This window comes from Lynx rufus, unplaced genomic scaffold (assembly GCF_022079265.1).
Source record: "Lynx rufus isolate CCGP_SWC_20201006 ecotype Redwood Valley unplaced genomic scaffold, mLynRuf1.p SCAF_13, whole genome shotgun sequence".
Classification (NCBI taxonomy): domain Eukaryota; kingdom Metazoa; phylum Chordata; class Mammalia; order Carnivora; family Felidae; genus Lynx; species Lynx rufus.
The window spans coordinates 40,510,775-40,533,375 of record NW_025814827.1 but is presented as its reverse complement, the minus strand read 5'-3'; the positions used below and the strand labels follow the sequence as shown (position 1 = coordinate 40,533,375).

Genomic DNA, 22,601 nt, shown 5'->3' with positions numbered 1-22,601 from the left:
CAATGATGAGGACAATTCTAATGAGGCAGATAAGAGTATATCAACTCTTAGGATGCAGAAGAGGACAGAGGTAACAATTTATAAATAAGCCAGAGGAAAACAGCCATGAATCAGGATGCTTGTCCCCACTCTTTCGCCAAAAGACTGGAAACTTCCCACCAGCACAACTCTCACTTCGGGAAAGGCCTGAATCAAGGCTGGGATGCTGGTGGCCAGAATAGAAGCATATAGGGGATTTTGCTTTATGGAGGGATACCGTGTACAAAATGCTTTGTTTTCAACAGATGCTTTTCCTAACAGCTCCAGGCAAGAATCGCTGCCTCTTTCCCCCTTATGCAGAGAGCAGAGAGATGCTATAAGGGCTATTCTAGGCCTCTGGACTATTATTATCAAAGAATGGCATGGCGACGTCCTTTCAACTGTCCTTCTTCAGACTCCTGAGCCATCACAGAAGTGAAAGAGCCTTCCAATTAACCTTGTCTCTGTGTTATTAAAGTGCAATACAATATTACAGCATAATATGTGAATATGTACAATTGTATTATAAAATAGCTCGCTAATAATAGACTTTGTTATTCTGAAGGTCAGATCATGTCCCTGTACACAAAGGGTCCAGGAGGCATTTTTTTCAATACAACACAGATGATCTCTAAAAGCAAAGTTACCCTCAAACATCCCTCTTCTTTACAGTATTCCTCTGCTGAAAGCCTCCAACAGCTCCCACGCCCAGAGAGTGAAGTCCAAGGCTGCTTGGCCCAGATTAGACAGCACAAATTTCTTGAATGTAAAGACCAAGTCTTGGTATTTGAGACTGTCCTCTGTACCTTCTCTATCTTTCCAGTTTCGTCTTTTAGAAATTCCATACACAAATCTTCCAAACTTTCCCACCCTTTCCTGAAGTTTCCTGATCCCACACTATTACTCACACTACTCATACACTATTATTATTACTGCAGTTATATTCCCAGAGGGGAACACCCTGGCTCCTTTGAGGTGGGCATCTGTCATATTCTTTATTTAACATCCAGTTTTAATACTGCATTTATGGAATTGCCATCTGTATTAGTCGTTTGCCATTTCTAACCTACTGCCTTGAATTATTATCTTTTCAGAGTTATGTGTTATTTATTGTTACAACTAGAAAATGAGCCCTTTAACACTGCTATGGCTTGCATTTTTATATATTTTGGACCACTGCTTTTCATGCTTTAATTTGTATGCAAACCACTGGGGTCTGTTGCCACCAGTTTCTGGTCCACTAGGCCTGGTATGGGGCTTGAGATCCTGCATATCTAACAAGTGGGCCACAATTTGAGTGGCGAGGCTTTGAACTTCACGTCTAACTGCACAACACACAAGATTCTTATCCCTTCCTTATGTGGAGCCAAAGCCTCATAGGTAAGTAAACTCCCCTAGTTCATACACAGCAGAGCCAGGACAAGTTTCCTCATCCTTGGACTCTGTCTACCTTAGGGAGCTACTTTCCTAGGGGATGAGTCTCAATCTCCTAGTTCTTCCTTTTCCTCCTGGCCTCAAGAAGAGAGCACTGCATGTAGTGGGTACCAGGCAGGTATCTGTTTTCTAAGAACCATGTCAGAAGGCGGATCTTCTACGCTGCCCTCAGGTCCACGTCCCCATTTCCTCTGCTTTGCCTCTGAACCAGCACAGAAACATTTCTTTCTTCTGGTGACCTCTTTCCCAAATGTCTCCAAAACCACGAATCTTTAAGGCCTTGATTTTAAACCTTTTTGGCAGGCATTAAAATGTGACCCCACCTGGCTTTAGTCATCCTGTCTTTCTAGGAAAATACACTCAATTGCAAGCTTTCTGTTTCCCTAAATACGTGGCTCTTAGAAAAATCTTTGAAGTTCTCTTAGAGTACAGTTATGTACAGAAAAGAGGTGTCCATAAAAATCATGAAAGTGACTTATAGAAACTCTGTTAGTAGAGAATTGTTTAAAAAAAACTCTTAGTAGAGATTGTTAAAAACTCTGCAAGTAGAGAATATTTATTTATTATATATATACAGTGACACGTATTTCTGCTGCTCTCACCTATGTAGTTCTATTCTTTTTAGCTTTCTTGGTGAAAAAGGTTTCTTTTTGTATAGTGTTGGAAATTTAGAGCCAGCCGGAGCCGTCATCATTTAGAGAGAGGGAGATGAAGTTTAAGTCCACCCAAGATGTCCGAAGTGGAAAGCAGCAGAGACAAGGGGAGAGTGGCCTCCCACCTTCTCGACTACTCCACCTCATCCCCATCTGTCATGAAGATGGCAGTGACACAGCGTCAAGCATAGGGATGTACGTACAGCGGGCACTAAGTCACTGCTGTAGAATTTGATATCCAGGAAGGATGTTGGAACTTCTTACCGTCTATTTGTCTGGTATAGACGAAGACAGCAAAGCCCAGAGACGTCAAGCTGAGACTCTCTGGGAGCCACAGCTTGTTAGGAGCGAGTCAGCTGACTCAGAGTCCAGTGCTCCTTCTCCTATATGCAGCCAACGTTTGCATATAACGTAGTGAAACAGACAGGAAGTAAGCGCCAATTGCTCCTTTATGTAGCTGGAAGCGCCGTTCTGACTGACGTCTATTCAGGGCCTTTAATAAGTGCAACTGTGCTTGGGTTTCAGAGCATGTTTGAATTTCAAAATAAATTATATTTCATTCAAGGGAACAGCTACGCCCAACTTTTGTGTTTCAATGGTTCTCATCAAAGCATCAAGTTCAATTACACAAACATGCAGACTGACATTTCAAATCAGAATGAAAGGACAATTCTTCAATTCACTGTGTTTTCTATTCTGCCAGGGACATGAGTCCACACACAATTAGCATTTCGTTTGTAACGCTGGGAAACTTTAACATGCCATGCCACAGGACAGGGAATCACAGGAGAGCTTCTTAATTTATCTGGAAGTTCAGAACTGATATTTATACCAACTATTGCCATGCTCTTGACTCTTCAAAAATGACAGTAAATGGGTTAGTCTTCACCACCAGGGTTTTAAATATGTAAAGGATGGCCCACCCTACATAAGGAGGCAGATGAGCTCACCCAGCTCTCCCTGGATTTTCCCTGAACTCATGGAGCTGGAACGGGGAGGGGGGTAGATGGTAGACTTACCATTCTCAATCTCATAATCAGCGAAGGCAAGTTCAGAGCCTTTGTTGGTAATCAGCAGCTCCCCATTCAGTGTGAAGATCATTGAAGCATCATCAAGGTTAATCATACATCCAACCACATCTCCTGGCTGCCACGTACGTCCAAAATACCCACTGCCTTGATGCCAACGCTGGCCCTAGGAAATAAGACTCCAGAGCTTAGAGAACTGGAGGTCCTAAAAGCCCCCATGCAGCTAAAGAAATGCCTCCATGAGCAATTTCTCCTAACTGGTAGTGGTACCTGGTCTCTACAAAGTACTCACCTCTCTACCAGGGACAACTCACGGGGAGGAATGATCTGTCTTACAAATAAATGAAACCGAGTTACATAGGCTCATCAGAAAAGGTAGCCAGAGTCTCCCAACACCCAATCAGCTATGACAGCAAACAGAACTCTCTCGAGGACAAAGTGGTAAGATTTCCTCACATACTAGCTGTGGTGTGTTCTGGGAACCTCCTTCAGAATGGAGGCAATGGGCTCAAGTTCAAGGTCAGGTATGGAAGTTACAGAAAGCAACTTGGGCATATAGTCTTCCCCTATACCAGAGCAAAAAGCAAAGTGACGATCACTAGGTAATGATCACTCAATGACCTAAATTAGTCAGTGACAGTGGTGACTCACTTTGAAGCCAGAGATTCAGACACTCAGAACTTCCAATTTGTAAGGAAATGTTTGGAGAAGAAAAACTCTGGGAACATGTGGACACGACCCAGACTCACCCTGCTGCCTTCAAACACAAAGGCTTGATCATCGGCTCCCAGCTCAACGTCGGGCCGACAGCCTGGCCTGGCCCAGCCAACGCGCATGTCTCCTCCGGTTACCACCTCAAACTCAAAATACCACTTTCCAGATCTCACTGCGTAAGACCGCTCTACCCGGAAAAATCGAATTTTATCTATGCTGACTTTCTCCACAGCTGGGTCAGCTATTGTGAGAAGGAAAGGAGTAGAGGGGACAGGAAGTAAAGAGAGAACACAGGCCTTTAATAATTAGGTAGCATTCCTTACAAGAATTGCATAACAACAAAGACTGACAGACCTCCTGTTACCCAACATGGCATTTTGTTCATAATACAATCATCACCATGATCATCATATCCTAATCAGAATACAAGGTACATTCACTGAGTGACTACTTTCTGGTAGATCCTTTAGAAACGATATCCAGCACAATTCTATGAGGTCAGTTAATACGCTCTTCATTCCACAGATGAAAAACTGAGGCTTAGAAAGGTTTACTTGTTCAAAGTCACAGAGCCAATAAACGGAGGAAAGTAAGGATATGAACCCAGGTCTGTCTTACTCCAAACCTGTCCTCTTCATTACTTATAATAGTGACCTAATTTGCCTCTAGTCCCTCATTGGGTTTGGGATCCCAATGACATGTTCATCAGTTGTGGGCTGGTGATTTTAATGAGTTGTAGAAGTCAATTTAGAGATGAGATGACCTGGCCCAAAAGTAAGCTGAGAGTCACATGTTTGGTAAATAAGAGAAATAAAGATTTCTCGGTTTTGTGACTAAACATCCCCAAAAGCTCAGCTATGCTGGAGGATCGCTTATTCCCTCTGGGACTGGGTCACAGAAGTGCTCACCATACAAACTCATCACACAGTTTAAACATGGTTCTTTCTCCTTCCTCCTCCCCTCTCTTGTTAAAATACACCATTCTGTTTAGTGCTCTTTGGTACCAATATCGTTTCTAAGAGTACATGTTAGACTTGTTCAAAGTCAGCATTTTTGCAGAAGTAACATTTCAGTCGTCTGGGACCAGAATGAACAATCTCAACTCGTTACCTAGTTCTTGGTCTGACGGCTCAATGTTATAGCCATAACCAACAAATGTGCGAACAGCTTCACGAAGGCTGTCCCTATTGGACTTCTTTGTACGCTCATCCAGTAATACGTATGGCACCAGCCGGGGATTTCTTTTGTTCTTCAAATCCTACATGAAGCCAGACAAAAGAGGTTCTGAGAAAATACATTTTGTCTTTACCAAGAGCTTGTCCACCTTACATGTTCTGAGCCACCATCCCGGCTTCCTCATATCCGTCCACCAGCCCTCCCCCCAGCACCTTGATATTTAGCAATATACTCATTTACTACTTCTCTTCAGGATTAAATGAATATAAATGGCAAGTTTCTGCTATTAAAAACACATTTTAATAATGCCAGGCTGTGAATAAAGTGAAGTATCCTGAAATTGGTTAAAAACCTCTACTCCCAAGGCAAGGCAGGTGGGGATTCACCTAGTTATTCCCCTGTGGAAGATCATGCCTTGATTCAAACCATTGGAGTCTCCTCACAACAGTCTCTTAACAGAGAAACAAGATAGATAAACACCTATGTTCACAGAGAAGCATCAGAAAAGGTGGCAGTGCCACAGTGGGTCCATTTCATTATAGAAGGCACACATTTGTATTGGAGACCTCCTCAGTTCCTTAGGGAGTACTAAGAATACAACGGCCAATGACTGGAGTGATAAGTCATCAACAACATATATGCCTGCCATGCTGTTTTGAGTCTCCCTTACCCCATTCTGCCATGGTTTCCATAGTTGTGGTCTTCCTGGCTTCCAGACATGTGCAGAGTTGGAGACTCAGGCATAAATAAACACGTGTACATACAACTACCCCTGACCTTCCCTGATGGTACTCTGGATACTTAAGGAAATGAAAGAACACTAAAGGAGAGATGGTTTGTCTCTAAACTCCATCTAATTCCTTGCCAGGCCCTGGTTCTGGGGCTGTCTCCTGTACAAGCCAAGGACTCTGCCCACGAATTGTGGGCAGAGGCTAAGGTAAGGGGCACAGGCTTCTTGGCAGGCTGGTTTGCCCCTCTCTTGAGCTGGGCTCCCCTCCTTTTCACCTTCAGTGGTAGATGCCTGGGACTGACCCAGAAACACTTCTGAGCTGTAATGCTGAATTGTGGAAAGCTTACCTTGGCCTTGGAGAGTGGCATAAAAGCTCAGCTCTCCACAATGCTAACAAAAAAGATAGGGAATGAGGCAAGATGCAGCCAGTGGGCACACATACAGGGAACATGATCGCAAGTGAGCCAGATTAACAAAGGAAAGGTAAGCCTATTCATTTCTACAAAATTGGAATTATGCCTGGAGTTAATGTCAGTGTGACCATTACAAATCCTATCCAGTCCCGTGATTCTATAAATAACGAATGCACTGAGGCATGACGGACAGAGTGCAAGGGCAACTTCCATCTTCCAATCTAATACCCACCAACGCAAAATGGCATTTTGATGGATGATCACATCTCCTAGTTTTTCCAGCAGGCTTACTTAGTACTTCTCACCTGTTGGATGCCATAGGTCCATCCTTGTTTTATTCTGTCTTTGGCCCAAACATTATGTGCATTTTCTGCAAGCTTATCCACCAAAATTTCTTGAGGAGGTAATAGCTTCACATCAGACAAATCCAAAGGGGCTGGCTTGTAGCCATTGGACATCATATAGCTATAAGTAAACAAAACAAAACATATACTTCTATATATATACACATGCGTGTATATTCCAGATCTTAGACCCATACCAGATTTTAGACCAGCAACACATGGTAAGAATGCCATGAAAATAAGGCTACGGTCTCAGGTTCTACCCTTTGGTAGAATGAATTGTCCAGCTCTATTGCAAGTCCTTAGATGAAGCCCCTAATCCACCACCCTTTTTGCCAATGCACATCACAGATGACACAAACTGCTGGGCAAAGTGGATCGTCAGTGCAAACCCAGCCTTATTTCTAAGAAAGCTACAAATGAGGGGCTACAAATGCCTGACAAATGAGGGGCACATTCAGTGTGCCGTGGTGTTACCGACAGCTCCTTCAACTCACTTCCAAAACAGAAAGGGTTACAACTAGATTGGCAAGGACAGGACCTTGAGCCAAATGGTTTCTTATAAATTAGTAGAGAATGATCATTCCATCTTAGAAAGCTAAACCTTTACTTTCGGAATTAAACAAAAAATCAGGACATCAGACAATGTGAGAGCTTGAGGTGACCTTCATGGTTTGCTCTTCGGTCCAGGAGCCACAGCCTCAGTGGTCTGTGATTTGGTAGATAATGTGAAGATGGGAAAAAGCGGAGTATGAGGCCCGGTAGATGTGTGGCATGAATGGAGAGGACCAGAGTACACGGTGGAGTGACTCTCAAGGAGAACAGCTGATCATAGCCACATAGGAACGGGAGTCTGGAGGCGCTGACGGCCCCAGGGACACCGAATGCCCAGATCAAAGCCAGAACCTGAATGTGATGACTTATAGACCAGGAACTCCCTCTACACAGGAACTGCTGAGCAGTGTGAGAGGCACGGTCTGCTACAGGCATTAAATACTGCCCCTCATCTACCTTCTTGGGATGCCCAATCTTGGGCAGAGTCAACATGTGCTGGCTGTTGAGCACTGACCCCAGCAGTCTGGTCGGCAGGCTCTGCACCTGGAGTTGCCTCTGAGAGTGAGGCTTGGCAGCTTAGGAGTTTCACAGGGAAGATGGGGAAGAGAAACATTTGATTAAAGCTGGCATTGCCTTGGCTCCTAAGTAACTGGGACACCTGTGTGTGAATGCACACGCACCCAAGGCTGGTGCACGTGAGGGTGAGCAAGCAGTTGAGCGCGAGAATGTGCCATGAGCCCGTATGTGAATGTGTGAGAACATGTGACTCTCCAGGAATGTACGGGTGAGAGAGAGCACAGGACATAGATTTAGGGGCCGAATTAAATCTTGGCAGAGACAACCGTTTCCACAAAGGAATTACCAGGCTGGCCCAATGCCAGAGGAGTGAGTCTTTTCTGTGGCTACCAACCATTTTTGAGCTCCTGTGCCAAGTGCTATTCTTACAGACCGAAGGCTGTGTAACCTTCCGAGTGTCGCACCTCCCGGCTTAGAAGTAAAATAGTAGCGTAGGTCCCAGGTGAAGGAGCAAAAAGAGGGAAAGCTTGGAAACACTCATATTTCAGCAGACTTCTGTCTGGGTTTACAGTACAGTCGAAGTAACTGGGAGAACCGTGCCCTGCCAGTGCAGGCATGGATCTGGGGCCATCACCTGCCTTTGCCCACGGGCCTCCCATCCTCCCAGTTAAAAAATTCAGACTGAAGCATGAAAGTTTTCGATCATTAAAAAAATCACTTACTTTTTGGGCAACTTGACTTTCTTGAGATCCTCCCCAGCAGCTGGATTAACGTGAGCAATGTGGCACCCCAGGGCCAGAAGGGTTCTGTGATGTAGCAGAGGGAGAGGAGAAGGGTCAACTTGCTCAAAGACAGCAAGAACCCTAACCTGCATCTGAGCTGATCAACAACCATGGTGTATGTGTTATTTACTATGCTAAGTCCTTCAGTGGCATGAAGAATCACCATCTCCACTCATTTATCAGAATGCGTCATGTTTTCAAGGCAAGAGACATACCTTTACAGTGTAGTTATAAGGCATTAAATCACCCACTCACTGTATAGTCCACATTCAATTCGATTCAGCACTCACTTTAAGGTTTCCGTTGACATTTGTAGGTTATAATTCTTCTCAGTTTCAGGCAGCTTTGAAAACTCCACAAGACAGGGGTGTTGTCTTTTATTGTCATCCCGTGTCTAGGTGACAACATAAGAAAAACACAATTTAAGTTTTGACAACAGGCACTGCCCCGGAAAACAGAAAAGGACACACTTTGAAACATGGCCCAGGCAATCCATATAGGGCAAGACAAACACAGTTATTTGCTGATAGGCAAATAGACCATCTCTCTCTCTAGCAAATGACACACATCGTCCCCAAGTTGCCAGCGGCTTGTGCTCTGTGGATTGTTTCTACTCAAGTGTCTGTGTTCGGAACATACTCTCATAGAGAAACAATTTTACACATGGTAGCCATGTTCCTGCCTACCCCAAATTCATGGAACCATAATGCTGCTGCAGGACAGCATTCTTTATAAGGGACTACACAATCTGTCCAGGAGACACCACTGTCCCAACAGAAATATAAAGTCAGCCACAAATGTGAACCAAATTTATAATTTCAAGTTGTCTAGCAGCCACATGAAAAGAGCAAAAATAAACAGGTGAAATTAATCCTAATGATATATTTTAGGAGCACCCAGGTGGCTCAATCAGTTAAATATCTGACCCTTGATTTTGGCTCAGGTCATGATCTCATGGGGTTGTGAGTTCAAGCCTGCACTGGGCTCTTGCTGACAGTGCAGAGCCTGCTTGGGATTCTCTCTCTCCCTCTCTCTCTTCCCCTCCCCTGCTAATGTGCACTTTCTCTCTCCCAAAATAAATAAACTTAGAAAAATAATATATTTAACCCACGATAAAAAATATTACCATTTTAGCAAGCCATCAGTATAAGAAATCATTTCTGAGACAGTGTATAGTAGTTTCTCACAGCAAGTCTTCAAAATCCAGTGTATTTTATAACTACAACACATTTCAATTCAGACCAGTCGCATTTCAAGTGCTCAGTAGGCATTTGTGGCTCACGACTATAGTATTGGATAGAACAGATCCAGACATTAACTAATTAAGTCATCCAACAAACATTTGTCAAGTGTCTGCTATGTGGTAGGCACTGAGCTAGACATTAGGAGTTCAGTGGTGAGCCAGGATAGCCCCAGGCCCATGAAGAATACAGTCTAATGGAGTAGAGAATAGTAATAAAATAACCATAATAATAAATGTAATATTGCAGCTGTGAGTAGTTCTCTAAAGGAGAGGTCTGTGGTGTTATAAAAGCACACAGCAGAGACGTAGTCATCTAGAAGGAGACTATTTTACGGTAGCTATATCGATGCCAGTAAGTGTTAGAGTGCAGGGACCCTTTCAGTAACTAAGCTGGAATGTTCATAATTTGAGGGTGTCAGGGTCATAGGCAGCTTCAGAACTCACCTATCCTTATGCCTTCAGACATGACCTTACACAAATCACCCAACACAAAGTCAGTTTACATCCTCTTTGAAAAATGCTTTCTAGCACAAGAGATTCTGTAACCTGAGTGCCTATTAATCTTAGTGACATGTCTGAAAACAGTATTAAACAAATTCTTATTCAAAACAATGAATCAGCCTCTTCCCCCCCCCCCCCCCCGAAGAGAGGACAGCTTTTTTCTGAAGAGGAAAAGGGGGTGTGAGGGTTCTGAAGGAGGCACCTGACAGTGCCTGATATTCCCCGAATGAAGGAAGCCATTTTCAAGTAAGAAGGGAAGTGAACCCCCAGTTCTGTCTTCTCAGAGCTGGCCTCCCCCACACCCTTGACTGCGCTTAGATAACTGAGTAAAGCTTGGAGCAAAAGCTACACAGAAGGCGGTAAGAAGGAGCAAGTTTGGGCTCATGCGGTTCCCTTCCTCATTCGAGTCTTTCAAGAACCCTCCCCAGGTGACAAGGCAATCCAATCCTCCTCCCCAGTTTGGCCCCTGGAATGCATACCTTGCCAAAAGTCCAGCCAAGCTCTATTTTATTCATTCCCCAAAGTTCGTGGATGTTTTCAGCCAGCCTGTCTCGGATCTTCTCTAGGTGAGGTGGCAAAACCACCTAAAAGGAAAAGGAACAAGTGTGAAATCAGCAGTATATGAACTGGCTGTACTGAAATCTAACATAAAATCTATGTGGATGAGGTGCCTCAGTTGAATTCCCTACACGTCCCCCAGGAGAGGCTGCTTGCAGAGGCTCCTTCCCAAGAGAGGCTGTACGATTCCAAACCACTCTGCTTGACCCAGATGCTTCCAGAGATTCCTTCCTCTCTGGGCTTCCTTTGTCCATCCCTTCTCAGTCTTCTTTGGAGATATTTGTGTTGTGTGTTCTTGACATGTGAATGCTTCCCTGGGCCTCACCTCCCCTCTCTCTATGCTCTTTCCTTGGGAGATCACACCCAGCCACAGATGATCACTCTTAAGTGCGTATGTCTCCAGCCATGGTCTCTCCTGAAGTTCAGACTTACAGTTCCAGCTGCCTGCAGGATTTTCCCACTAAGTAAACCCAATATACCATTCAAAACTGAAATCGTTTCTTTCCTTCAAAACCTTTTCTCTTTCTGTTTTTCTCTTTTTTTTAGTGGTCCACCATTGCTTTGAGTCTAGAAGTCATCCTAGTGTCTTCCCTCTGGGGTATTACTTGGACCCCCAGGCCCATTGGATCAATCACAAAATCAATCATGTTCATTTTTTTAAATGTAGTTTTCACACCCAGCATGGAGCCCAATGTAGGGTGTGAACTCATGACCCTGAAGATCAAGACCTGAGCTGAAATCAAGAGTAGGACGCTTAGCTGACTGAGCCACACAAATGCCTCTGATCATGTTCATTTTTTTTTAAAGTATGCTATTTTTTTTTTCAACGTTTATTTATTTTTTTTTGGGACAGAGAGAGACAGAGCATGAACGGGGGAGGGGCAGAGAGAGAGGGAGACACAGAATCGGAAACAGGCTCCAGGCTCCGAGCCATCAGCCCAGAGCCTGACGCGGGGCTCGAACTCCCGGACCGTGAGATCGTGACCTGGCTGAAGTCGGACGATTAACTGACTGCGCCACCCAGGCGCCCCAATCATGTTCATTTTTGAAACATCTTTTTGAAAGGCTTCCACCTCTAATCACTCAACCTCATTATTTTCTCTTTGGACCATTGCAAGACCCTCACAGTTGGTCCCCCTAACTCCTGACCAATCTACTCTCCGCATTGTGACCAGAGTGAAGAGTCTACAACAATAAAATCACATCAAAACACTTTCTTCCTGGGTGTCTGCAAGTGTTCCTTGAACTCCTAAGACACAGACTAGATGTGTTAACCAAGTATTGAGTGTCCTCCTTCAGTTTTTCCACCATGTCCTCACAAACACATCCTTGCCAACCTTTGAAATTATTGCAAAAGATCACACTGTTTCACAGTTGTGTCTTTGCATATGCAATCTTCACCTTTATCAATTTCCCCAATGATACACATAAAATGTGCACACACACACACACACACCCCTCTACACCACAGAGCAGATGACAAAGACATTCTCCTAAACCAGGCTCCAGATGGGGGTCTCTGAGCCCTTTTTGCCAGCTAGGCTCTATTCTTGGGCCTTGGTCTCAAGACCCCAGTTGGAGAAAGTACCCTGCTAAATCAGTTTGGTGAGAATCCACCACCCTTGATAATGGAACAGCCCTCCACCTATTTCCTTGTCTTATGGAATTTCCTTCTCCCTCACCATCCTCCAGGTGATATCAGATCACTGTGGCCTGTCTACAGACAGAATCCTGGGAGGTCAGTTTAATAAGAATCCATTCCAACCGCTGATGCTTCTCTTAGTAATTTCTCTTCCATTGGCTCTCACCACCTCCCCATCTTGCTCTCCTTGGCTCTAAAGCCCCGGTTGTTCTTGTTGTATTCAGAACCGAGCCCAGATCTACACTGGAGATCCTCTTCCCCTATTTATGTAGCTCCTAACTAAAATCTGTTTTTACTGCTGTAACTGCTGTCCAGCTCTGGTTTTAATCCCAACACCCTCAGTATCCATCCTTCTCAATTTAGCTCAAACGTCCCACCTTTGGGAAGTCTTCCCCAATTACCTTCACGGAGAGTTTCTCCATGTTTTCCTGGCACTTTGCTCATATCTCTCCACAAAGGTCATACAACTGGGGGCCCAAGTTTTTTCTCCTTTCCTTCCTCCTATGTTTTAAAATTTACTATTACTGCTTCTGCAGCAATAACAATAATAGGTCTTATTCCCACGTTTATCCATTGACAACTTTTAAGCAATGGGAGATTTCATATAAAAATTCAGATATCTATTTTGCTTGGAAGATCACAAACACTGGACCCACACTTCTGCCTGGTAACCATCAGCTGGAGCTGAGAAGCAGTTTCTGAGGGCTTGTGCACTTGACATACTTCACTTCTGTATCACCTGCCTGGTCCTTGCAATGCCCCCTCTATGACAATGGTTATTAGTATTTCCACTATTTACAAAAATCCTGATTTTGTTTTTCTTTTGAGGCACGGTAGCTTCCGGATAAAAATTGCTTTTGGAAAAACAAAAACAAAAACAAAAACGTGTATCAAGTAAGTGATGTATATGAGATCATGGAGGAAAATTGCAGTAACATATTTAAACTATGTGTTATAATCACTATTTGACTTTCAACTAAAGCCATTAAAAATCAACTTAATGCAATTATCAAAAGGGCAACATTAATAAGTGGCATGATGTTTCAATAAGGAACAAAATGGGGAAAATTATTAGCCAGCAAATTATAACTGTATTTGGGCTTTGTTGGTAAACCCAGAGAATCTGTTTAAACTAGGTTTTCCTTAGGAGATCATGGACTGCAAAGGGATTTCCATGTGGGAGGAAACAATGTGGGAGACAGTGTGGAACAAGGCCTCCACAAGTACCCCAAATCATAGTTTCAGTGACCTCAATTGGTTACTACCTGGGGGCAGAGTAATGCTGGCTTGCTAACTGCCTTAGGGTGTCTGGGGCTGGGCTGCCTGGAGTCGACTCCTTTTTGCCTGTGTTCAGCCAGGGGCTGGGGTGCTTCAAGCCCTGGGTACTGTTAGTGCCTAAGGACAGGGCTCCAGTCAGCAATATTTGGTCTACAAACTGGTTACCATGCTCCAGGGAAAATGGAGTTGACTCTCCATATATATGTTTAACTTCTCCTTTGAAAATAATTTCACAGAATAGTAGGTTCTAAAAAATTATAAGGTCTCCTTCGAGATAATAAATTGTACCTTTCCAAAGAGAACTTCCCTATGATTTGATTTCCTGGGAACAAGTCCCTAGTTCCAAGGTCCATACAAATTCAATTTTGGGTCCTGACATCAAAGGTTTTTCTGGCCTGTTGATTTGTCTGCGATCTTCAATTTTCAAATCTTCAGTTCTGCACGTTTAGACACTCTTTCCACTCTTTGGTCAAGCTCTCCTTCCCACCCTCATCAAAACACCCCTCCCCCTTTTTTCGAGGCCCACTTCTTCCAGGAAGCCCTTCCTACCACACATTTCTTATTATTTATTGAGGGGTGGCACAGACAAGTAGGTACCACGTTCATGCTCTTTCCTCACTAGGGCCCTAGTGGCCTTGCACCCATGCAAAAGATAGTTTCATTCTTTGGCCCTCAGTCTTCGTATCTAGATTACATAGGAACCAGAGGATCTGATTTCTAGGATCATCTCTGGCTCACAAACTCCTCCCCAGTTTCCCATCAACCTTCTCAACACCAACTACTTTCAAGGTGCCGCACCAGGCTCTGTGAAGCAGGCAGAGAAATGCTGCTTTACAATAATTTTTATGGGAATTCACACATGGGAATTTGCTGCAGGAGGGAAGAAGCAAATTCACGAACATGCGCGCATAGCTGAATGTAATAGGGTCACATGAATATTATGGGAAAATAACATGCTGGAGACCTTCTATAGGTCAAAAGAGCTGTATTTCCCCAAACTACTAACCCCTTGTGCCTCAGAGACAAGACCCCATTGCATTTATTTTTCCCTAACAATGAGAATAGTGATTTGAATAGCACCAGTGTGGAGGAAATATTCAAAGCTGTTGTTTATGCCCCATGTCATAAGCTTGTGAGTGTGTCCCTCTCAAAAGAGGCCCTGGAAAGGCAAAGAAAATGTCCGTTTATCAGCACCTTCCCCTCATATATACCACCTCATTTCTTTCAGTTTTATTTCCAACTCTTCTCCTACACACTCCGCCTCCTCCAAGTATCCAGCCACAAGAGAATATTTATCACCACCTCTGTTTTGAAGTTTAAATTCCAGTTAACAGCATAATATTAGTTTCAGGTGTACAATACAATGATTCAACACTTCCATACAACACCTGGTGCTCACCCCAAGTGTAAGCCTTAATCCCCATTACCTATTTAACCCATGACCGCACCCACCTCTCCTCTAGTGACCATCAGTTTGTTCTATGTAGTTAAGAATTTGGTTCTTGGTTTGCCTTTCTCTTTTTCCCCCTTCACTCATTTGTTTTCTTAATTCCATGTATGAGTAAGATCATACGGTATTTGTCTTTCTCTGACTTATTTACCTTAGCATAATACTCTCTAGCTCCATCCAGCCATCCAAATGGCAAGATTTCATTATTTTTATGGCTGAATAATGACCCATAATTTGGCTCTTATAGACAATGCTGCTATCAACATCAGGGTGCATGTACCCCTTTGAATTAGCATTTTGGTATCCTTTGGGTAAATATCTAGTAGTGCAATTGCTGGGTGGTAGGGTAGCTCTCCACCTGTCCCTACTTTGTGTTTCTACTTCTAGACCCTTACCCCATTCCTGTTACTTCACATCTGGATCCCTCCCCGTTTAAGCTTATTAAAGGCCCTGGTGGAATTCTAGCCTCACTAACTAGACTTCTAGAAATATTCTAGCTTAACAGGTGTCTCTAGCACTTACTTGTGCATACTGTTTGTTTTGCATTTATTACATTCAGGCTTAAAAAATAGCACATTTGCTTTTTACCTCCTTAAGTGGGTTGTGAATTCCCAGAGAATACTGCATATTTGCACCTGTACCTCACAGGGCCTTGCATGTAGCAAGTGATCAACTTGTCTGGGAAATCCTGAAAGAGCTCAACGTATGCATATGGTGGAAACATGAAAAACAACAGCTGTTCACATCACATGATAATAATACTGAATGCATGACAGGAATGGTTCAGAGACAACAGAGAGAGAAGCATTTAGCCCTATGATTTCATCTACCTGGGTTGCCTGCTCGAACCTACCTGACTGGTATCTATGGGGCATGGGATGAAAGAGGCTTGAGAGAGGAACTGGGTGGTACCCAACAGATCTCTAACTCCTTCAGCATCGCGTTTATATTCTTTGACAGGCTCCAATCTCATCTTTTCTTTTGGCAGTAAGGCTTCATAGCAAGGGGCATAGCCAGAAGGAGGCAGGAACTTAAATTCTCCATGACGTCCACCCATCAGGAAACGTACTCTGTACCATTTGGAAAGACCAGGAAGAGAGAGGTTAAAAAGAGAAAGCCCAGCCTCGATAAGAGAACATTCAAGATAAACTACCCGTCCCCCACCCCCAGCAATTATTTTGTGGGAAAGTGCCTGAACTCCGATTCAGTACAACGAACATCCTGAAGTATGCAATAAAGCATTGGGGAAAACTCTCAGTCTATGATCCTCAGGTGACCCATGTCAGCTAAGTTCTTAAAAAAGTTAATTCATACATAAATATCATTAGACTTTAAAAATAATGTTTTTCCTGGGGTGCCTGAGTGGCTCAGTTGGTTAAGCATCCAACTCTTGATTTCAGCTCAGGTCACGATCTTGCAGTCATGGGTCTGAGCCCTACATCAGGCTCCAAACTGAGCTGAGCATGGAGTCTGCTGAAGATTCTCTCTCTTTCTCGCTCTCTCTGTGTCCCTGTCCCCTGCTCATGTACTCTCTAAAATAAATAATGTTTTTCTTTACCCTAGTAGACAAATCATCATTATAAATATTATTACTAGACTATTGAAAAGAGTAGCAGTGATGAGAAGGACATTATTCTCTGACAAGATCATGTTAAAACTACAACATGAGGACTTCAAATCTTTTTACTTGAGGGACATCACTCACACATCAATTTTTAAGATGCAGGCAAAAGATGAATACCAGAATATTAAGCACAAATGGTATATATGCCAAGTGATACCCTGCAGAGGCTGCAGTTCCCCTAAACAGCCATACGAGGGCGACTCTGAAGAAGCAACAGCAGGCGGTCATAGCATAGGCAGCCAAATAGGTATGAAGTGTTTGCGCACTAGGGTACCAGTGCCTTTCTCAGGGGCACCAACACCCTGCTGGCATCCAGGCCTGACACTCTAGTCCACTCCAGCAGTGCCTACAGAGACCTCCCAGAAGGGGGAGAGACACTTGGGGCTCACAGTGATGCAGGCACTAAATTTCCAGCATACTGAAGTCTTTCAATATGTTAATTCAGCATCTGGCTGCATTTTAGCCTTATATATATATAGGTTCAGTTAGGGTTATAGGTACACCCCAAAGCTTCCCCTGCAAGGAGGAGAGGGTGAAAGAGAACTATTTCAAAACGATACTTTATATTCTCCTAGGTTTGTAACAAGAAAGAGAGCTTTTGCAGATCAACTTTAACTTAATGAGAAAATATGACCACAGTTTTAAGTAATTAAAACATGATGGGGCGCCTGGGTGGCTCAGTCGGTGAAGCAGCCGACTTCGGCTCAGGTCATGATCTCGTGGTCCGTGAGCTCGAGCCTCGCGTCGGGCTCTGTGCTGACAGCTCAGAGCCTGAAGCCTGTTTCAGATTCTGTGTCACCCTCTCTCTGACCCTTCCCTGTTCATGCTCTGTCTGTCCCTGTCTGAAAAATAAATAAAATGTTAAAAAAAATTTAAAAAAAAACATGAAAAGATATGTAGCCCTGCAGGGTCAACACTAATATCACACAGGAAAAATCAGTATATACACATAGCCTCTGCATGCAACCCTCACACCCTCTTCCCTCCATTTAACAACGAGTGATCGAACCCATATAACTTGCTGTTCTTTGCACTGGAGACTCGGCAACGAACAAAGACTACAGTGCCCCTGGTGTCACAGAACAGGGATCCAACTAGAAAAACAGTCATAATTACTGATTGGGAGATATCGAGGAAGGAATAAAGAGGCGATGTGAAGTAACTCAGGAAAGAGGGGAGGCTCCTAGACTGCACTCAAGGAAGGCCTCTCTGAGGAAGAAACATGAGTTAACCCTGTGGACTAAAGAGGAGCTAAGGAGTTTAAAATCTGGAAGAGCATTCTAGGCAGAGGCATGACATGTGCCAAGGTCCTGAGGCAGGAAAGAGCTTGGGTGCAGAGCCCAAGGGGCATGAGGTGAGGTGGGAGGGTGCGGTGCTAGATCAGGTAGGGTCTGTGAGTCATGGCAAGAAGATGAGATTGTATTCCAGGCAGGAAGCTTCTGAAAGACTTTAAGAAGAAATACAAGACTCTTCTAGCTGCTGTATGTGGACAGGTTAGCAGACCATTTAGCGAGTATTTGGAGGCACCAGACACCCAACTAGTGATGGTGGGAGGTGAGGATAATCGGTTGAGCCAATGTGATGATGGACAAAATGGAAAGCAAAAGCCAGATCCCATTTTTGTTTTGGAATGAGGACAGTTAGGGACTGCTGAGGGAGTGAGGGCATGTTTGCAGGGGGCTGAGATATGTGGCGAAGGGTTATGACCTAGCAAAGCCCTCAGAGCAAGACTCTCCACCAGACCTCGCTTTCTTTAACTAGAATGTTCTGGTAGGGCAGCCTTGCAAGAGAGTCTCAGTGTTGGCTGAGTAATCATGACTGTGGAAATAGCCTAATTATGAAACTGGAAAATAAAACTCTTTCCAAGTGGGAGACATTAAAGTTTTTTTTTCCTTCCCAATACAAACAAATTCTTTATCCAAATAGCATTTTAAACAATGCTGTTTTAAAATTAATTATAGAAATCATAGGACATCTCCCACTTTCCCATTTTCAAGTACTAAACAATGATATAGAATTAGAACCACAATTGTCCCTCGTGGATGTTCCTACATTAAATGTTACGTAACGGGGCATGCTATATGTGTATTAAGAATATGAACGATGACATTAAGACAAAATTGAGTCATTAGCCTGAAATGTTACTAATTTAGTGAACCTTCAGGAAATAATGACTAAGCCTTGAAATTATTGGTTGAGAACTTCCCGATTCAACTGAAACACAGCAGATTGTGTTACTGACATATTGAAACTGTGGGATAGAACTGGAGTTTTTTGAGCAAAAAAGAGAGTGTAGGACATTTTTTTTTGCCTCCCTCTTCTCCTTGAGCATCCTTCCTGTGAGAAGCTGAATGCCCAGGAGCTTGTACAGCAAGGGTATGAGTATTCTTTGTTACTCACTAGTGAATAGATTCCAAGAACAAGTAAATGATCTCCTATGAGGTCTTCTGGCTGGACTTAATTATTCATGAGCTGTCTTGCCAGCTCTGTTTAGTGTTAAAATTTCTCTTACATTTTAAAATCTGCCATCATCTTCTGGATAGAGAGCAAATCAAGAAAGCACAGAGAACATAAGGAAAACCATCATTTCTGGTTTTATATTGTTATTAAAAAGAGAATAATTTGGTTATAAATCTTCATCTCATCTCCTCTGATGGCCACAAAAACTGTAAAAGGAAAAATGTACATAACCAGAAATTAATGTGTACTGTTCACTGAAGCATTTGTCTCCAAACGTCATTTCCACTGTCATCAGTGGGTGGAAGGAGTGGTCCTGGGTTGCTTCCAAAGACTTGGCAGACAGAAGCCCTGCTCTCCAGCAGGGACTGGACAAGACCTGTGCCAGGTACACCCGCGGTCCGTGGCTCCTTCCCTCGCTACCCGCAGTGCCTGGGAAGGGCTCCAACAAACGAGCACTAACAGTGGTGTCCCTCCTCATACCTCTCTCCGCGAGATCCAGACTGACCACGTCAAAGGAAATACCCAGAGATAAAATGCAGGCTTGAAGGGGATAATCAAAAGAAATGCCTGCAACCCACTTTAATTATCTGAAGATATTAAAATGGGATTCCCCCTCTTAGAGTTTTAGCAGAGATCCCAAAGTCAGATAAATCAGAGGATGCCAGTATTTTCACATCCTGAAGTGAGATGCTGGATCCACTACGAAGATCCATCCAAAAAGTTATGAAACAAATGCAGCTGTAGTCTACCAGGTGCCTGCACCCTGATAAGAAAGGTAAAGAATTCATTTGGAGAGAACTGTCAGGGAGAAAAGGCAGGGAGTTCTCTCCTATCTGAAGTCAAATGAAGAGTGCTTTAAGAACTATTCAGAAGCTTTCAAGTGTCCCCCTGGAATCTAGTGAGGGACATGTTTGCCCAGTGACAGGCAGAGAGGGAGACAGAGAGTGAGAGAGAGCACGAGCGGGAGAGTGAGCGAGCAATAGTTGATCTCAAGGGAAAGAGCTCCCTTCTGCTCAGGGCGGGGCCAAGGACTGTGTTCCTGGAAGGCCAGACAGACTCCACAAATGAGTCAGCTGTCAGCCATCTCAAAAGGAAGTATGCCCCGAGAGGCAAATGACTGATCAGAGATCAGAAAGGAGGTAAGCAGGGGAGGTGGGAGGCCCCGTGTGCGGGGAGGGAAACGTATGTAGAATAGGGCTTGGGGTCAGCCAGAAGGAAGCAGCCAGCACAGGTGGTGAAGCCTGTGTAAAAAGAACTGCAGTGAGACGCTTCGAGATGCTCCAGCCTGAGGCTCCAAGGAGACCACAAAGGCCTCAAACATCAACTGCATACAAATCTGAGTTACCTTCTAGCCAAATAGATGGGATTTTCATATGGCTGAGAAGACTGTTCTTATTCTTAAAAGGGGCAATAAAGGTTACAGAATAGGCAGAAGGGCTTATCCAGGGGCAGAAGGGCTTATCCAGGGCCAGAAGTCCAGAGCATGGATGTAGAGGGTAGCAAGAAAACAAGAGAGTGACAAATAACTAGTCTATTTCTTTTCATAAATCTGGCATCTGGCGCTGAAGGTTTATCATTTAAATCCTTTTTCCAATTAGGATGTAAATCTCTCTTCTCTAGGTGTTATTCTTCCCTGCTTCTTGGGTTCCACTGCATCTCCCAGCCTCAGAAAATGTTAAATTTAAAAATGAAAAGGTAATTTGAGAATTGAGTTCATTCAGATTCATTCTTCTTGATCCTTGGATTTTTCTCTACATTAATGGATTTTCAAATCAACTTAATTAATCAATTTAATCTCTTCCACTAAAGCACCTGTTATCTTCTGGAATTCTTCCTAGAACTCAGGACATTCCATCAGCTCTTAAGGGCAGTTTTCCTCCTAAAGTGATTAGAGTAAGTGGGTCCTTAGATTCTTCTGCCTCCGAGATGAGCAAAAGCTTCCATAAGAGTCTCCAGGGAGTACTGAGATTTTTGGGAGATGTGGGGGAATTTTTTATTTACTTGACTGATTTTGAAAACAGAGAAAATGGTATTGAAAAATCCCTGCTAGCATTTTCAATTCAGCCTTTTGAGATTTAGACATTGTGGCTTTCCCATTTGCAGAAGGGACCAGACTACCTATTACAAGTTCCCAGATTCGAAAGACGGATCCACAAATAAAAACAACACAGTAAAAATCAAGACACGGCTTTGTTATGCTCCAGAAGGATGACTAGGTTTCCTTATCCACGGCTTACTAGCAAACGTGTGACGTCACTTGAGTCTCTCTTCCTGAATATCTCATTACTCTCATCTGCTAGTGAAGCTCTCCCAGACAGCGGGGAAGGTGTTCCAAAGAAGAAAAGGATACAGGCTGTGGTTAAGAGGACAAAGAATTAATGAGCTTTGGCTGACCTGAATTCAACTCGTAAGTCGTGATTCATAACCGCATCCTCTCGCTAAGACGGGAAAACAATCTGAGTTATGTATGTTCCCACATTCATTTTTCCTTCTGGCCAGTGTTTGATGAAAGCCCAGGGCAATCATCATGTTCTCCACAGAAGTATATTTATCTCAGTAATAATTTCCACAGCATTGACCACAGCAAGCTGGAAATAGCTAAGCTGTTGGTTACCTGAATTTTAGCCAAGGCTGGTGGATACCAACAGAAAACAAACAGCAACCACAAATACCAACCACCTTTGGATATTGTTGCTTTTATAAATTAGCAAGGGCCGGTAACAGAGCTACGTCAGGCCATTAAAATAGATCTCTGGGAAATTTAACTATGTCTATAAAACATATTCTACTACAGCGATGAACTCATCCATTTTCTGAGAAACAAAAAGTATCACCCAAATCACTATATCACTATACGTTTCACTATACGTCGTGGCTTCCGCGTCATGTTCTCCACGTGCTTCACGCCATGACGCCATATTGCAGGGTGAGACTGCCTTTTAATGAGGGCTTGCTGGCATTTAAGTAACTCAACCTTTTGGGTGGTCTCCAAGGTACACATGCCTCATCCTAAATTCTGTCCTATAACAAACTGTGTTGTCACACTAAGGGCCTACTGCATGGATAGTATCCACACACAAACCCCACGGAGAAGAAACCTAAGGAGGCACATTCATAATAGTTAGAAAAGAGAGCACATATTGATTTGTGGATTTTGTTAGTAATTACTCATGCTGCCTTTGACTTCACTGTGGATAAATCTAATTGAAAAAGATTTTTTTGCTCTTCAGTGACTGCTTACAGGGACATCTTCATCAGGTGCTATTAACAACATAGTTTGTAACTACACAAATAATTATGGGGTCACAAATTCATGACTGTGACCTCAGTAAAGACCAGTGAATAGGAGGAAATAGGGCTGTAAAAGAGAAATCGAATTTAGAAGCCACACCAAAGTTGAAAATAAACACGAGAGACAATTCTGAATGCTTCTATGACAGGAGAAGGACCTCTTTCTAGAATGGCATAATCTTGTACCCTGC

The 22,601-nt window shown here is 43.4% G+C and overlaps 1 protein-coding gene across 1 annotated transcript in view; it reads right to left on the bottom strand.

Annotated features, from left to right (window-relative positions):
- Positions 1–22,601, bottom strand: part of RYR3 (ryanodine receptor 3) — a 365,900-nt gene that overhangs the window by 200,192 nt on the left and 143,107 nt on the right. The window contains exons 20-27 of the mRNA XM_047075357.1: positions 15,889–16,105; positions 10,587–10,691; positions 8,654–8,757; positions 8,304–8,387; positions 6,472–6,631; positions 4,958–5,105; positions 3,883–4,088; positions 3,125–3,299 (exon numbers count right to left, since the gene is read on the bottom strand). Of these exons, the coding sequence (XP_046931313.1) occupies positions 3,125–3,299; positions 3,883–4,088; positions 4,958–5,105; positions 6,472–6,631; positions 8,304–8,387; positions 8,654–8,757; positions 10,587–10,691; positions 15,889–16,105 (1,199 nt within the window). The remainder of the gene's footprint in view (positions 1–3,124; positions 3,300–3,882; positions 4,089–4,957; positions 5,106–6,471; positions 6,632–8,303; positions 8,388–8,653; positions 8,758–10,586; positions 10,692–15,888; positions 16,106–22,601) is intronic.